This window comes from Zonotrichia albicollis, chromosome 5, assembly GCF_047830755.1.
Source record: "Zonotrichia albicollis isolate bZonAlb1 chromosome 5, bZonAlb1.hap1, whole genome shotgun sequence".
Classification (NCBI taxonomy): Eukaryota; Metazoa; Chordata; class Aves; order Passeriformes; family Passerellidae; genus Zonotrichia; species Zonotrichia albicollis.
Genome location: NC_133823.1, coordinates 45,354,885 through 45,372,807, shown reverse-complemented (window position 1 = coordinate 45,372,807; position 17,923 = coordinate 45,354,885). Strand labels below are relative to the sequence as shown.

Sequence of the window (17,923 nt, the reverse complement as noted above, 5' to 3'; positions counted from 1 at the left end):
GGTAATCCTTATGCTTACAAAATCCAATTCTTGAAGACAAAACTCCTGCTTTCAATTAAATAATAATTATAAGACAAACTATTTGGGTAGTTTGAAGTATCCTGGCATTCATTTGTTCTTCAGATTCAAACAGAACACATGAACAAGATAAAAATCTTCTGTTAGAGTGAACTCTCAGCTTGCATGAAGGAAAAAAATAAAAAAAGGGCTCCTTCTGTTGTGCAAAGTGCTGGGCATGGCTGATTAAAAAAAGAAGGGGAAAATTAAATAGCTGCAGAATGGCTACAGGTATCCAGTGGGCCTCCCTGCTTCTTGAATGCTTTCTATAATCCAGCCTTGAAAGAGTGGAAGAGTTAAACGCCTTGTACCAAGGGAAAGTCCCAGTTTTTCCATCCACCACAAGATGAAAGAGAACCAACCACAACAGAACACAAAAACAGTCAACAAGTAACATCCCCAAGTTCAAATTTCTGCATAATACTGTCCATATAAATGATTTTTTCTCAAACTCTGTGTTATTCTTTCTACTGATGTGAAGAAGCCTAATTGGAAGGCAAGTTTCTGTTTTATGAAAACCTCTGAGGGAAGACATTTATATTCAAATTCAGAAAGAAAAAAATCCCTGTTGCAAAATGAATAGGTACATCCCTTGACAATCTAACCTGGCAGTTACAAAACTCATCTGGGAGGTGGGAAGTCTATATTCAATCATTTGTTCTCTCTGATTTAAAGAACTGGCAACTTTTACCTCCCACTTAACAGCCCTAGGCCTAAGGCTCATTTTCCCACACCAAATTCCAACTTAGAACCATTTGTTGCTTCCCCTAACTAGCAAGGATTCATCTAAGCAATACTATCAAATATAATTTGGATTGCATTTTTATAGTAAGCCATCTGCATCTTTTGCTCTGGCAGACTTATGTAATAAATTATAGACAGGACTATCACTTTCTATGACATGCAAAAAATGACAGCAAATAGCAGCATATTTTGAAAAAATATTCAGTTTCTCTGAATATTGCAGCAGAAGACAGATAAACATATATTTGGCCTCCATTCCTTCTGGCAATATTAATGAAATTTCAGCTATGGCAGATCCAGTAAAAAAGTAAGAGAAAATTTGTTTTCCTGTATTTCAATTTGGCTTTATCCAGCTCATTCTGGAGGGATGTAGCAAAAAAACTCCTGAAAAAATAAGGCAGAAAATGCATGCAGTGAGGTCCCAGGAGCCACCAAGTTAAGCTGAATTTTCTTTAAGAAAATGTATTCACGGCAGTATGCTTCCCGGCCTCAGGCAAGAGCCTTCCAGATTTTTAAATGTTTAACTCCAATGAAAAAGGTGAAGATATTGCATCAAATTTTCCTTTCTTTGTGAAATATAAATTGGAAAAAAACTTGAAGCCATCTTATTTTTGAACAAACCATGCAATGAGAATAGTGTTCATAAATTTTACAAAGAGAAAATATCTTTGACAACTCTTGACTTTGTAATTTTTTGGGTTTTTTTCAGGTGCTTTTACACGTTCTTCCTTTCATCTATTCCTCATACGGTCAATCAATCCTATTTTAGGGGTCTTCTCTTTTTTTCCTACTCTTGTAAGGAATTTAATTTCTCCTGATAATGATATGTCTATTTCTTTTGTCTTCACTGCAGAATCTCTTGGTATTTATTGTTTTAAAAACTTCTGTCCCCTCTTTTCAGAGCATTAACTGGAGTTTTCTTTCATGAAGGTTGAAAATATTAACAGAGACAGATGCTTGCTTTAACGATCCTCTGTTTTCAAGGACATCACCCATAACTTTTGAACATTGCTTACTAATTTAAAATTGAACTCCAGCTACTAACTTCCAGCTTTTAGCCTTCACCTCTTACTGTCACTCTTCCAGAGCCCATTTGTTTCTAATCGTGGTGTCCCTCAATCCTCATTCCAATAACCTTCTATTTAAGATACTTCAAGCCTGTAAACTTCCAGTTTTTCAACTAACACACAACCCAGGACTGCATCCCAGTTCATAGGTGGAATTATGAGCCCGAGCACTTTTCCAGCACCAAAACTGCAATACCTAGGTGCACCCCAGCACCTCTCAGCTCTCCACCACCAACCCTCCAGAACTTGGCTTTCTTGGAAAGAGAAAGAAGCTGTGTTTTCTCTCACTGATTTCTCAGTATAGACAACATATGGCTCAAAACTGTGAGGCAATCTGCTCAGAGTCTGGCTGCACTCTCAGCTCTAACTCAATACAGCTTTTCACTTGAAGTTTCTATGCATGCAATTCCTTGGGGACAGCACTGAAGGGCAGCCCCAGTTCATCTCACATCCAGCCAATGCAAGCCTGGTTCGATCAGCTTGAATAGACTTCCATTTGTACAAAGAAAAAGGAAAAAAATTGCATTTTTCTTTACCCATCCATATGTGGCTCATCAAAATCCAGTCTCCCACCTGCAATTCTTCAAGCTATGTATGTAGAAGGAAACATGAAACAGAAGGATTTCTTTCCCCTGGATAAATTAAATCAATTCCCCTGTCAAGCACTAGTGCTAAGGCACTGCCATCTAGTGTGGAAAATCAATATAACAAAGAAGGAGGAAAAACAGAAAGGAAAAAAAATACAAAGAGCATCTACAAAAAGGCAGATGAAATTCTATTGACTTCCATCAATTTTGAATACCCACTCATGGTATTCATAACATTCATCATTGCACTTTATGATAAAGCACAGAGGCCCTCCCCTTTAAGGAAAATCCCTGACCTGACAGGCTGCAATGGATTCCATTAGATGGTACCGCATCATGTCAGACAAACTCAGCAGAGCCCCTGGTCACAGCAGCCTCATTTGGTGTAACTCTGTGAAACTAAAATGATACAGTATTTAATGGTAGGAATCTCTTGGTAGAAAACAGCTTTTTCTTAACTGCCACACATTTTACTGCAAATTTACAGTTTCAATACTTGATTCTCTAAATCATGTTATATGGAAAGCATTGCAACATAGCAATCTGCAAGACCAGAAAATCAGAAATTTTTGGATTTTGCCTCTTTGTGTACTAGCTAAGATTTTCTCTTGTCTTCCAAACATTCATTTCCATGCAGCCCCAGTTTCCTTTGTTTTATGTCCTGTGAAATTACCTACAATTGTTCAATGAACATGCAAAGGATTTGACCTGTTTCGCTTGGAGCAGCTTTGAACGGATGAAGTTAAGTACACATGACACGAACCAATGGAGCATAGATTGGATAAATTTACAAAAGTTGCAGAGCCCTCATAAAGACCAATGATTATAAATACCTTTATATTATTTAGTATTTCTACAACTTGTTGTAATTTTAGTATTACTGCCACTATGATCAAGAATGTTAAACACCTGATTAACACTGTTGCTGAATTCTTTCCAGAACTGTAGCAAGAGATTTTTATGTATTGCTGGTACAGATATTCTGTATCATCCTGAACAAAACCCTCTCTAGAATACAAGCTACATCAATGACTGAAAGTTCACACAACACAAAGCCAAAGGGTTTTGAATACCGTGTCACTTGAGTTTTGATTTATATTTAATGTGGACACAGAGGGACAGACTAGCTGACACCATCAAGACATCCAGATGTTCTCTAAGTGGATGCAGGTGAGCTCATCCCAAGGGTATCTGCACCAATCTGTCCAATTCCTCCATCGCAATAGTGATGGAAATACACTATACCATAACAACATATGCCCCACCTAGAAGAACAACTTTTGAGAAAAAAGCATATTATTAGGCATAACTGCCACAATTTCATTGATATTGAGTGTTTTGACAACCTACAACTGACACAAGAACTTAAGATCTTTTTATTATGCTGCTTCTCTATGATCTGTATCTATATTTAACTATTACGTGTCAGTCAAAGCAAACAATATTTCTGTTTTAGCTTGTTGTCATAAGGGAATTTTTAACAGCACAAAGAACCTTCAGCTACATCGCTTCAGCAATCTTTTCAGTAATGTGGGAAAAGCAAGAGGAATATCCAACATTTTTTTATATATAATCCTAGTAACTAGTGCCTCATGTTCTATTCTTTCATTAAAATTTCAAGAAGGAAAAAATGTAAACTGTTGAAATATCCTAATAATTAACTACCTTCTATTTACACTATGCATCCATTCCACAGGGTATTGCTAACAATTCTGTATTGTTTATATTTCCTCTGCTATTATTTTTTAATAGTAAAAAAGGCTACAAAAAAAAATCCTCTTCAGCATTTTTGCAGTTGCTACATAAATTGATTCAAGCTATGCTAGGGGAAAAATATAGAAGCCGAAAATCAGCAGCAAAAAAATATGGCACAATAAAGGAACTCAAGACTGATTAAAACCATCAAAATGGAGAGAAACCCAAAGAAATCCAAGGCAGTCTGTCACCTTTATGAGAGATAGCACCAGAATCTCTCTAAAGAATGACAATAAAAATTATTTTAAACAGTGGTGATTTTCTAAATTTGTGACAGTTCTTTCTTCAAGCAACATGTGATCAACAACGACAGTACTATCCAATAGGTAGTTTGATTACTTTTTCAGATACTTTCTTAACTGTAGCATATTTAAAATTCTATGACTTTGAATTTGGGCCAGAAAGTCCTACAAGAAACTTTATCCTGAAGCAATTGTTTCCCTTTTAATAGGACACACTGATGTACGTAAAAAGACAACATAAAGCTAAAGCTTTGAAGTTTATGACTTTGAGATTAATCAGAATTTATAGCTTTCTAGCACCTACTTAATTTACCTGCAGCAGTTCACCTCCCCTTTTCTGAGAAGCGTTTTCAAATAGCCAATGTCAATGTAAATCACATCAGAGAAGAGAACCAGAAGATAACTTAGGAGCAGTCCAACCTCCTGCTCAAAAGCATGGTCAGTTATGAAGTTGGATCAGGTTAGCAGGGCTCGATCCAGAAAAGTCCTGAAAACCTCAAAGGACACACAACACACACAGCATCGGTGCACAGACTGTTCCAACACCTCCTTAATGGAGGAAATGTTCTGCCTTTCATCAAGGAACTTTTAAGTCCATTAGGAAGCTTGAAGGCTGAGTTTTATGTGCCTACCCTACGTAACGTTTAACACTCAATTTCCTGATCCACAGCCTACAACCATATACCTTTTTGAATTGAAATTATGGTAACATGCTCAGGACCAGCAGTAATTGTCTGGTAATTTGCAATAATTGTGCTACATGACTGCTTGATAATAAATAGCTTTTACTAGCATTGTTTTCACTGTTACAAACTGACCCAATTGAGCAAATTAATGAATGAGAGCTAACCACTGCCAGAAAGCAAGGTGAATTTCGATAAAATGTCAATTTCTGGATTGCAAAACCTACGCTACAACCACAGGATAAGGAAGGAAAGAAATAAGTGTGGTTTACTGCCAGTCACGGAGGTGATAAGAAAAACTAAATTTTCCAAACCAGCAGTCTAAATTCAAATTTTTCTATCCCTGCTGCTTGCCCGGTACTCAAAGTGCAGACGGAAATTTTCACTGAACTTGACTGGATTTTCTGAAAATACATTGAAGATTGGAAGCATTGATTTGGAGGTCAATTTTAGTTTCATATTATTCTCAAATGGGATTCATTACATGGTTCATTAAAAAGGTTAACTATTTTTGCTAGTAATCTCACTATGATGACCGAGGATAATCCTGATTTCAAAATCATGTATTAAAATATTTTAAAAAAACAAAGAATGTCTTCTCAGTGTTCAGAATATTTTTCTGTGTTCAGAAAATGCAGCCAAGCAACCACTCCAGGTTCCTTTGTATCTTTATGCATCATGGTGACAATACAAAATGTCTTGTGTAATTAATATTAATTATGAATGAAAAAATTTGCCATAGTCTAAAAAGCAAATAATTTTTTTCCAGTTTTTAAATTTCTCCTTTTTTTGTGCTACAATTTTTTTTTAGTTGTTTTAATTGTGGAATGCCCCACCCTGACTCAGTGCCCTGGCAGTGAAGCACACCTGTGACTATGGTGCCTGGCCAGGGTCATTGGAGGATGCAGCTCCTGACTTATTTTCTGGTATTCACAGAAGGCAGACATGGGAAATATATATAAATAATATAAATATATATATACACCCATGGGACACCCTCAGGGCTATACTAGCCCTGGCAAACCCACTGGGTTTCCCCACCTTGCCAAGTGCACCCAAAAGCACCATGAGCCCCACGTATGCTTTTGGCAAGGGTGACCAATGCTCAGCCTGCTCCTAAGTCCATGTCAGACCCCTCAAACCAGAAAAGCAAAGCCATCTTCTGAAGACATGGACTTGCACAGGCCATGCAGTTTTTATTCATGGCATCCCTAGAAATGGGATTTAGGAAGGAAGCACTGCCAGGAAACAGTAGCTGGGGAACTGATTAGACAGAGAGCATTTAACCTAATCTCCTCTGCCACCAGCACATTCTGCTTCCTGTAATTAAATGTGATCACAGATGCAATTATTTAGGGGCATAATTTCACAAATTTGGATGCCAAACTACTTCAGCTACAGGTGGAAAAAATAAATGCTGAAAGTAGAGGAATAAAAATATGAGGGTTGTTATGACTGGAGGCTGAACTACTAGACAGCTAAAAGTCACATGAAGACAAACTTAGCAGGTTATGAGGTCAAATTTCAAAAATTTCAATAGTCTTCAAGTATCTAAATAACAAATGTTTTTCCCTTCTATCCTAAAAAAATACAGGGCTATTTTGAAGCCAAAGGATGCAATTGTCCGCTACTCCATATTTTTAGGCGGAACAAATGTTTATGTTTTAGGGGGAACAAATCACACAGACTGTGTCTTCCTCTGTCTATAAGATTTAGAGAGGTTATATTCACTTCCTGTATCCCCAGAGACCAACTGACAGTGTGAAGATGAGAAATTTATATTTGCAAGCTATGACAACATTAATATAGGTAAACAAGCACTGCTTTCTGAGAGACTTGTAACAGAAAACTGAAATCTATGGGTCCTGGGAAAGTAGAAATTCCAAGCAGGATTCTTAATTACAGTGGTCTTAGCTCCATTTGCTAAAGAGTTTTGTTTTACTCTTTAATTATGATAATTAACTACACATAGCTCTTCTCCAAAGAAGGGGTACTTCAATGATAAGTCAAGCAGAAAGGCAGGTGTAGGATTTGATGCCAGAATTTTGAAATTAAAAGAGGATAGAAACAACCTTGCTTGAAAAACAGTCCCATTCTATCTTGCATCATAAATAGCCAAATTATTTTGTTCTTTCTTTTTTCCCCCTGAAGTCCATGTAGATTCAGCAGTATTGATCAGCATCTGTATAAAGCTGTATAATGGTATTTATAGAAGGACAGAATGAGTGATATTTATATTACCATACACTGGAAAGAGGCAAAAATAGATGGAAAGGCAAGAGTAGCCATGCCTCTGCTTTGTTTCAGAGCTGCTCAAAAGCCGCAGTAGGCATTAACAACAGAAATAGTAACAGCTGTCTGAAAAGGACAATACTGGCGAGTGACTGCCTGTAAAAGGGTGACTGTGAGAAGAAAGGGAAAGAAAATGTTTTTGCTAAGAAAAGCTAGCAAAAAGTATTGTTTAGTTTTAATCTTTCTCCACTGTATTATCTACACATTACACTAATTAAATTGTTGGCACTCAATTTTACTGATTTATTTTATCTGCCTTCTAGCCCTTCTGTAGTTGATTTTCATATTATTTTGTATTCATGAGTTTCAATGAGAATAAAAAAGCTTGGATTAAGAACCAGTGTCAGAGAATAGTTCTGTATACACAAACTGGACATTTGTCATTACTCTCATAGTTTTGCAGGTATGGTGGTTTTAATGATGATTTGAGTAACTGAAGAGGGGGGATCTCATTTAATTTAACTGTTAGTAAGAGGTTATGAAATTAACCCTTTTGCAGAAAAAAAATTTATATAATCATGAATATATGCAATACTGGGTCTTTTTGCTCCTATCATTAAATAAAGAGTTCCACAGATTCCTGTGACATATAAAATATTCACTAATACAAAGCTTTTGGAATAATAGTGCACTTCCAATAACTTCTGTGGAATACAGTGACATAGCTGTAATCCTTGAAAGAACCTCTGAACATCTACATTCAATAAAATATAGAAGAATTTCACCACTAACTTGAGTTGCAGGAGAATGTTTACAACAGAATGTGGCAAGAGTCCCTGAGCACTAGTACTTCTCTCTTTGGGAATATTTGTTAATACTACCAAAGGGTAAAACCCAGCAGGCATGAAAGACAAAAGATACAAATGCATCTGAAGGTTATTGTTGTTTGCTTATGCAAAAAATAAAATACACTGGCTTAGTTTCTAAATACTACCTTTCTGCTAATGCAAAGAGAACATCTCTATAATTATTAAATACAACTGAACATATGCTAGGCAAAGACTTGGAATCTTTCCTTTTATTTACAAAAGCCAATGATGATGCTGATTTTTCCCTTCAGTTTCCCAGCCCAGACCTCCTACCCCCAAAGAGGTGTGCAGAATACCTATTCCAGTGCACTGCTTGCCATGAGCAGTTGCGCTTGTAACTGAGTTGCTGTCTCTGCATTGAGTTATTCACAGGATTTTTTTTAAAGTGTTGTACCATTCCCTTCAAAAGGAAGTATGATTTTTTTTATTCTATAAGCTACTCTAGTTTTCCTTTTTTGCCAGGTGCATGTGACTGGGACAGAACCAGGTCAGGTACGGGGTAGGTGACTGGGGCAGAACAGCCCAGCCCAGGGGCAGTGGCAGTCCCCAGAGGCTGCAGCCCCTGTCTCTGCACCTCCTGCTCAGAGCCTCTGCCACAGGGCTCAGGCGTGCTAGGAACAATAAGAAAGGGCACTACTACATTTTGACCCAGCTGCTCTCAGCTGCAAGGTATTGATGAAGGAATCATTGCACCAGCTGTAAGTCACACTGTGCTCACACTGCTTTAGCCAGGCAGACCCCACAGCACAAGGAATGGGCAAACACACTGCTCCAGATCCCTGAGGGCACAGCTCCTCTTCTGAGCAACCCTGGGAGAGACAACATACAAGCAGCCTCACAAAGAAATAGTATTTGCGTAAAAGTTTTTAAAGGCTTGAATTCATCTTGTTGCTAGAATCATGAAGCTCATTAACACCACTGTGATTTTTGCTGGTGAAGTCCCCAAAATATTTAGAGCTGTGATGATACAAATGGAGTTGCACCTTGCAGCAAGATGCACCATTTAGTTTGTCTTATGAAGCTACACTGTCAAAATGCAACAAACATGTTAAGTTTAGCTACCACAATCTTATAAAATGCAACCAAAATGGAACGGCATTAGTTTTTAAAATTGCCATAAAAATTACAAATCATCACTGCCTAACTCCTGACAGGATTTTGTGTATTAGAAACAGTTACAAAACCATATTACCACTCACGTAGTTTGAATTTCACCTTTATGTGAGGGACTAGCATAAGGCTATTTGTTGCTTCAGTCCCAGTTAAGTTGCAATTTTGAATGGAACTTGATTATTCTCAGTTTCACACACTGTTGGTCCTTATATATATGATTAGTTCTATTTAGGACAAAGAAAGAAAACAAAAAGGAATTAATTCTCTTAATATTCTTGAATTTATATGAGGTAAAAACTAAATGTGCAATTACTGGCTTAAAAATAAAAAAATTAAAAAATACAAAGCATTTAAATGAAAGTACTCAAATTCTGCTGAGAATTATATTTTACACATAGGACTTTTTTCTCCTAACGTTTATTCAATATATGAATTTTAAGTAGAGTATAAATTACTTCTTCTGAAAAAGAACATGCAGTTTGATCAAGCTGGAGTGAACAACCTCCACAGGAAATCCATCACGAAGCATTTGATTTGCTAAAGCAAAATGGAATTTGCCTAGTAATTTTTTTAAGGATTTTCCACTGGACTTCCAGTGGCTTGGTTTATAGAAGAACTATGATTTGAGTGGCATTAGTACTCCACATGCTTTAGGAAAAAAAAGCATGTCTTGTAAAGAGAAGTGAAACAAAATCACCCTTGGATATAAAAACAACATCAGTTTGTTAGGTTAGGATCTCAGCTGGTATAGTGCCTCCAACTTTTTTCAATCATAGTCAAATAACCACCAACAAAATAAGCAGTCTGTAGCGTGAAAAAGCCCTGCAAACACAACCATGGCCAGCTTAACTCTGCAACAGACTTCTTACATGACTCTAGCAGTAAGTACTCCAAAACCGGAGAAAGAAAATCTGCAGAAAAATCTGGGAGCAGAAACAGAGCAGGGCTGCACCATTCACCTCTCCTGCAGTGTGTGACACCCAGGACCTGCTGAGACAACGCAGGACAATGCTGAGCTGGCTGAAAGCTCCACCAAGCACCACACTAGTCTGGAGCTGCTCAGGACCCCAGCAGGGTGAGATGGATGCACACCACCCTGTGCACTTTGCTTCTTGACCCATCTGGGTATTCTGAGCTCATCCTTACACTGAGCAATGAATTCTGCAATTACTTCTGGCCAGAACACAAGCAATTGCTTCTGGCTGCTTTGTCCAGGCCATGCTGGTGTTCAGCTGGACCAAGAAAAGGACCTTTCCTGATACTCTTCCCTCCTCACATCCACAGGATCTTACTTTTGACCTCTGAGAGAGCTGCCTGAGCAGCTTTTAATTTCTGGACAAAATTTGGTGTGTGGAGCTATGGCAAGAAAAGGGATAATGTGACAATCAATGAACAACCTCGCAGTGCAAAACTCAGTGAATTTTTGTTTCCACACAAATTGTCACCACAGTGTAACAAATGTGGTATTTGCAGCAAAGGAGAAGGCCAGCCATAGTGAAATACCAGCCATATCATACTGAGAAGGCAAACATTGCAAAATATATTTTATTAGCAGTAATGTTTTAATTTTAAATCATCTGCCTGAAATAATATTAAAAGAAAGCTTTTGTATGCATTATTTCTGTGCTTGAACAGCAGATAACTAGAATTTCGTGTTGACTCTAAAGAAAAAATAAAATATGATTTGCTCATCTTACTGTGAAAAAATAAACATTTACCAGCAACTACTGTCATAAATCCTTGAAAATCTATGAAATGATCTGACACCAAGAAGTGGTTCTCCTGCAAAATATTACAGATCCAGCAAAGTCAGCTTTTCTAACACTGTCCCTTTCCCCCCCAAGTAATCCACAAGAAATACCAATCTGGGATAATATCAAAACCAGTGTGTTTCCATTTCCTGACATCAGAAAACACAGCTGCTGCCATCAATTCTTGCTTATTCTTTATCTAGCATTGATCCTGGTATATAAAATCCAGGATAGTTGATTTTCTTAGTTAATCTCTAATTCTATTTTTTAAATACCACACAACATTTTCATCACTCAGCTCTAAATATTTAAAAGGCTCCACAATACTAAACTATGATTTTTTACTGTAGTAAGGTCAGAAACTGGAGACAATGGATAAAATGTGATCACAAATCATTGTATTGAGTTATGCATATTTTGAAGGAAGTGTAAAAAAAAAATCAAGAGGTTCCTGGCATAGTTTTGCACTGCAGCAATTTCTTTATATCAGCTGTAGAGGTATGCAGGTTATTTTAACTTTTTATTAGAAAATCAAATCTGTTCAAAGTTCTTTTTAATCTCATATTTGAAAATAATTCTGAGATAAAATCTATTGGTTGAAATGATGACTAACATGACAATACCAGTTTCAGTAGACTAGATTATCACACATTATATCAAGTGGCAGCATATGAGTAATATTCTTATATTATTAATTATGACTGCACACTTTGATTCATCCCTTTACATTCAGGAACATATATTTTTGGAAGAATGACAAGATAAGAAGCACTCTATTATTTACTTAATTTTAAGCTGTATTAAGAGTTGAACTGAAATTATAAAACAGAACATCCTAAAGTTCTGCACCAGTTTTCCAAAGTCAAAGGACTGCCTACAAAATCTCTCTTTAAAGGGCTTTGCTCAATAGTCCTGTCAAAAACAACATTATAGTTCTTGAAACTGTTAGAAATCTGAAGCTTTTTTACACTGTGCTTGTGATACTGATTTAATTCTTCACATCACCTCACTAAAAATCTTTAATCTTTGATGCTGTGGTTGAGGTTCAAAGTAAATTGTCCCAGTTTATCTCCATGTGTCACAGAGATGTAACTTCCTTGGTCTCCTTTTTCTCCTCAAGGTCTTACATATATTTATTCCAGATTAAAAAAACTCCACCAAAGGTGCAGTGATGGGTGGAGAAGAGCTTGATACAGTCACAGTAACCATGTGCAGGATGGCTCTCACACCACTCTGCCCTCGGAAGAACAGTTTAGGGTTATGTGCCAACTCACCAACCCCTCACTACCCCAGTGGGATGCAGAACTGGATTTGGCACTTACAACACCTCAAGGTATTTTACCTGCAATGATACAATCAATGTTGGTTAGGTTTCATTGTTGTTGTTGGGTGGGTTTTTTTTTTTGGGGGGGGGGGGTTGCTGCTATCATTTTGTTTGAGTTTGGGTTGTTTTTTTTTTTTCAAAATACCATACTGCCTCCTAAAAATTCATTTCTTCCAACCGCTTATTCCCCATCTGATTACAAAATTATTATCACTTGTTTATGACAATTTCCACAGCATCCACTGTAATCGCAAAGTGCTGTGACTTCAAGTGGAAAATAAGCACCATAAATCCATGCTAATGTCACCTGTTATAAAACAAAAACAAGAGAAAAGGAAAACAGAAACTTTCATATATGAAACAGGAGTGTCAACATAGAAAGCATGTCAAAATTTTCAGGAAATATTACTGTATTCTTCTTACAATAAAGATGTCAGTTCAGCACAGTAAGCTTTCAGCTGAGCACAATACTCTCAACACCCCTAAGTCACATTGCATAGCAGATGTTAAAAGCAAAATCCATTAGGACTAATTAGATTCTACAGAAGAAAAAAAAAACTAGTAATAGCATGCACAGGCAATCTTGCATTACACAACAGTACTGAGAGATAACATGAACCACAAGAAAAATCCCCTCCAAAACTTTAAACATGTAAATTTCACCCTTTTCTCACAAAGATGTAAGCTAACAGATGATGTTACAGTGCTTGCAGCCACAGGAAGGAGCAAGGTCTCCTGTCTCCAGTAAGAGGCAACTTTTGTGATGGCCATGACCTACTGTAAATCAACAGGTAATTAATTAATCTGTCATCCTCTATGGCAGTGTGAAACTAAGCAGCAGAAGAGTTTGAGCATCCTTCCCAAACTGCTTATGTATCTCATGTTACCTGACCCAAATCATCCTCATGTGTAATAAGGTGAGAGTGGAGCATGGAGCCAAAAAAAACCAGTTTGTGGTATTCTCTGATAGAGCCTTTCACTACCATACAGAAGTTTACTCCTATAGCTGACCATTAAGAGACAGAGACAGGATTTGTAATGGACATGTGGAACAGATCTATGAGCACTTTCCAGAACTGAGCCACCAGTGCAAGGTACAGGCTAAATTCGGGCCATGTACTAACTGTGTAGACAAATGAATCTGTCATTGCATACATGATAGCTCAAACACCACTAGGGGCAAAGAACTTAATTTTTCTTTTTATAGGATTTATACATACTAAGAAGGAAATTTGGTTTTGTATTTGTCATGACACATTGCCAAAGGCTGAATCGTTATTTCCTGGTAAGCAGTGTCAAATAACCTCTGGTGCCTCAATCAGAATTAGTCTGCATCTATCCCTAGATATTAAGCAGTTCATAAATGAGTTTAATGCATATGCAGTTTCCCAGGTGAGTTTGATCTTCTAGAATGTTTAAGAATATATAGTAATTTCTTTTTTTTAGAAAAGTGATAAATGATAATTTCAACTACCAAAGTCTGAAAGATCCTAGAAACAGACCTGAAATATGCTTCACAAGCCACAGATAAAACTTTTGTCTTTCTTTAGTAGCTCTTGGGTAGAAACTCATTCAGCTACTTATGGCCCCAGAAAACAAAGAGAATGAATATATCCTCATGTATGTTTCCAATCACTTTACTATCTACCATTACTAGGAAACAGAACTGTCCACAGTCCTCAGGAGAAATGGTGAAAAATAAGTTTACATGACTGCTATGGACTTACAGACCAACAAATAATACAGTTGCTGTTGGTCGCAGCTGCTCATGCTGTGAATAACAAATGCAAATGCAGGTACAGCTTTTTCCAGTGGGATATAAAACTGGGTTTCTTCTTTGCTAGCACCAAATTAAGCCTTGAGCACTGTCCAAAACTGGAATAGGCTCCCTAAAGTCTTTCATCTTGATATTTTGTCGCCTGTAAAACACAACCCAGGGCTGGACATGAGAGCTCTTGAAATCAGCAACTTCCCATCTAGAACTGCTTCCTCTTCAGGGCTCACGGGGACATTTGGCAAAGAATGAATTGAAAAGCAACTGCTCTTCTTCTTGCGTATTAAGCTCTGCTCATGAGCAAGGAAGGAACGTGGCCCTGGCTAAGGCTGCTGGAGAGCTCTTAGCTCTGATCCCTCTTGTCACTCCTGGTGCAGAGCACAAGGCTTCCAAGGCTCACTCTCCCTTTGCTGGATTCTTGTGCAGCTGTCAGGCAAGGCAGCAGCACACACACAATCCATACAGGGCATATTAGAATTATTATTATAATAAAGTGTTGTTTTATCAACTGTCTCCCTCAATTGGACATCTAGTAAGACCAAAAACAAAAAGACAAGAAAAAAATTAAAGCATTTACTTCAGACATTGTTTCACATGTTTCTCTTCCCAGTTTGGTGATTTTCTTTAGTGTTGTTTCAATCTTGCTATATTTCAGAGAAATGTATCTGATCATAAAACAATGTATAAAGTCGTTATACAAAAAAGATTCTAAATGCATAACAAGCAACCAAAATTAAAATATGCCCAACACCTTTTCAGCCTATTTTTACCTTAGTCATATTTTTGCATTCATAAGTAAAACAAAACAAAACTCCCACATGAAAAATTAAGCAAAACCATAAATTTTCAGTTAACTATATAAATTTAAGTAATTAACTAACAAATTTACTTTTCACATCAGAATCTTGAAGACTCAAAACCAAAACAAAAATCATGACATACAACATCCAGTTCATCCCTGGCATTATTCCAAATAAATCAGAGGTATTACACTGGGGATTAATTTGGAACACTGATGTGAATTAGAGGACTGTTCTACACAGCAGCCTCATCGTAACATACACACACAAAAAAATAACCAAAACATTATGAGCATCACAAATGCTCATGAAAAAAATTATGCACCTACAAATCTATTTATAAGCAAACAGTACATACTATTTCAAGGAAATTTATTATTTAGAAAATTATGTCAAATTTTCTGAGAAAGAAGGTTTAATAATCATGTAAAATACTTGACAGAATTCCACCCAGGAGAATATGAAGCTCCTCTAGAGCTCAGTTTTCACATATCCCATTGAAATATGACCAGTGATAGGTTATGCAATTAATCTTCAAAAACTGTTTTAATCCAGTTTCAAAGATTGATCTGAGTTCTCAAGCCGGCTCAGCAAATGGAAGTCACCACCTACACAACACAGAGCTGTATAAACTCATGAATTTCTCCTCCCAGCAGAAAACCATTCACATTTCCCTCCTTTGTTAAACACCGTGCCTAAGTCCAGTTTTGCAGGGCAAACAAGTTGCGGCTGTTCAGCTGCCTAGCCAGTGAAGTTAGTCAGAGGCTGCATCTCGCACCTCACCAGAGACAGGCAGGTGCTCTGCCAATCCATCCCTCTTCGCTCAGGGAGCGTGAGACCACACAGAGGCAGCAGAAGGGAGAAGTGAATGCAGAACACATCTCTCTTCTGCCGGCTCGCTCGACTCTCAAACACATCTGTAATGTTTAAGGCTGCCTCTGCCTTTCCAAGACAAATCTCTGCCAGGGGATGGTGTTCTCGATCCAGCTGCAATTTCATGACCCGAACCCGCTGTTCGGCCAGTGCCCTACATAGCACTACATACTTTGCCAGATTGCAACTCATTCGTCATCGCTCGGTTTTCCTATCTGCGAGTGACCCGAAACCTCTAAGGCTACCCACAGCCAGCCAGCGAAGTTGCTTACGAGCTGTGTAATGGCTATGGAGTGGTTAATGTCTCTTTTCCAATTTTCGTCCACCTTGGAGCCAGACTCTTTCTCGCTCCTTGGAAAGTTGGCTGTGCCCTCGCTGCCCCTTCCCTCACGGGGACCGTGCCGAGGCGCAGTGCGCTCACTTGAAGGAAACGCAGAGATAAAATATTAAAGCCCTTCCTTGCTCGGGGATCTCTGCGTCGCCTCGCTGCCGGGAACACCGCAACCGCGCCCGCCCTGATGGGCAGGGACACCCCCACACCCCCCCCGAGGTCACAGCCCCCCGACCCGTGACCAGCGACCCTTCCCCCGGGACACCCCGACACGCGGGGGCTGCCCCTCGGCACTGAGAAGCGGGATCAGCCCACGCTGCCCCACGGAGTGTGCAAACGCTCCCACGCCGCGCTCCGGACGGGGCAATTTAGGCAGTCCTGTTCCGCCCCCCACCGCGCACAAAATGAAATTTGAACTATGGCGGTGACAGAGCGCAGTGAGGGGAGACGGGGCAGCGCCCATTTCTCTCCAGCTACATGTTGCTTTGGGACGGCGGGTGCTCTGGGGGTGCAGCTGAACTTAAGGAGCACCCGCCGGGGACGAGGGCGAGGGGCACGGCACTGGGGCGCGGGCAGCACTTACTGAAGAAGATGTACTCTGTGTAGCTGCTCCAGATCTTGTCGTCCCTGTACTGGTTGATGAAGGCGGCGGTGCCCGTGGAGTTGCAAGCAACCATGTGGAAGCCCGCCTCGGAGAGCCGGTCAAAGGCTTGCTCCAGGTAGGTGAATTTGAGGTAGAAGCGGGAGGTGTACTTCTCGGGGGGCCGGTCGGGGTCACGGCTCTCGTTGAGGGTCTCTCCGAAGACCTCCTTGGCCAGGGCAATCCTGCCGCACACCATGATGCGGGCGACGCGGCGGAACTTGGCGTCCGCCTGGTTGTCCCGCACCGTGGTGTAGGAGCCGCGGTAGCCCACGGTGAGGAAGCCCGAGCGCTTGTCCAGCGCCGCCCGCTGAAGCCGGTCGCTGCTGCCCTGCGAGTTGCTATCCTCCAGGTCGCTCTGGCAGCCCTCGTCGTTGAGAGAGCTCTGCTTGGTGACCTTGGGCGACAGCAGCTTCACCAGGTCGCCTAGCTGGAAGTACTCGGCCTCCCGCAGGAGCCGCTCCTTCTCGGGGAAGTGCTCGGGCAGCGCCAGCTGCTTGTCCCGCAGATAATCCAGCACGTACCTGAAGAGGAAGCCGTCGCGGTCGATGAAGAAGCGCGCCCGGCTGTCCCTGGGCAGCTGGCGGGCCGCCGCGGGGCCGCCCCGGCACGGGGAGAACATGGTGGCCAGCGTGCTGTCCGGGACGCTGAGCAGCGTGGAGTGCCTCGTCACGTACACCTGGCCCCCCACGTTCAGCTCCACCACCTCGGGGAACGGCGAGCCCGACGGCCCCGACACCATGTCGCTGATGGGCAGGATGCTGCCGCCCGCCTCCTTCAAAGCCATGGCTGCAAGCGGGCGGCCGCGAAGGAGGGTCTCCCTCCTAAAAAAGCCGGCCTCCCTCCACCCCTCCTTCCCTCCCCTCCCCTCCCCTCCACCCACACCTCCCTTCCTCCTCCTCCTCCTTTTCTCCTCCTTCCCCCGCCGCCCGGCGCGCCCGGAAGCGCCTGGACGGAGCCGCTGCTCCGGCGCGGCCGCGGGGCAGGACCCGGCCCGGGCGGTGGGACAGCCCCGGCTGGGCACTGGCACGGCACGGCACGGCACGGCCCGGCCCGGGGCTGGCTGCTCCGGCCGGCGGGG

At 40.4% G+C, this 17,923-nt stretch overlaps 1 protein-coding gene across 1 annotated transcript in view; it reads right to left on the bottom strand.

Annotated features, from left to right (window-relative positions):
* Nucleotides 1–17,700, bottom strand: part of KCTD8 (potassium channel tetramerization domain containing 8) — a 93,162-nt gene extending 75,462 nt beyond the window's left edge. The window contains exon 1 of the mRNA XM_005490052.4: nt 16,786–17,700. Within this exon, the coding sequence (XP_005490109.1) occupies nt 16,786–17,629 (844 nt within the window). The 5' untranslated portion in view covers nt 17,630–17,700. The remainder of the gene's footprint in view (nt 1–16,785) is intronic.
* Nucleotides 17,701–17,923: the final 223 nt, after the last annotated feature.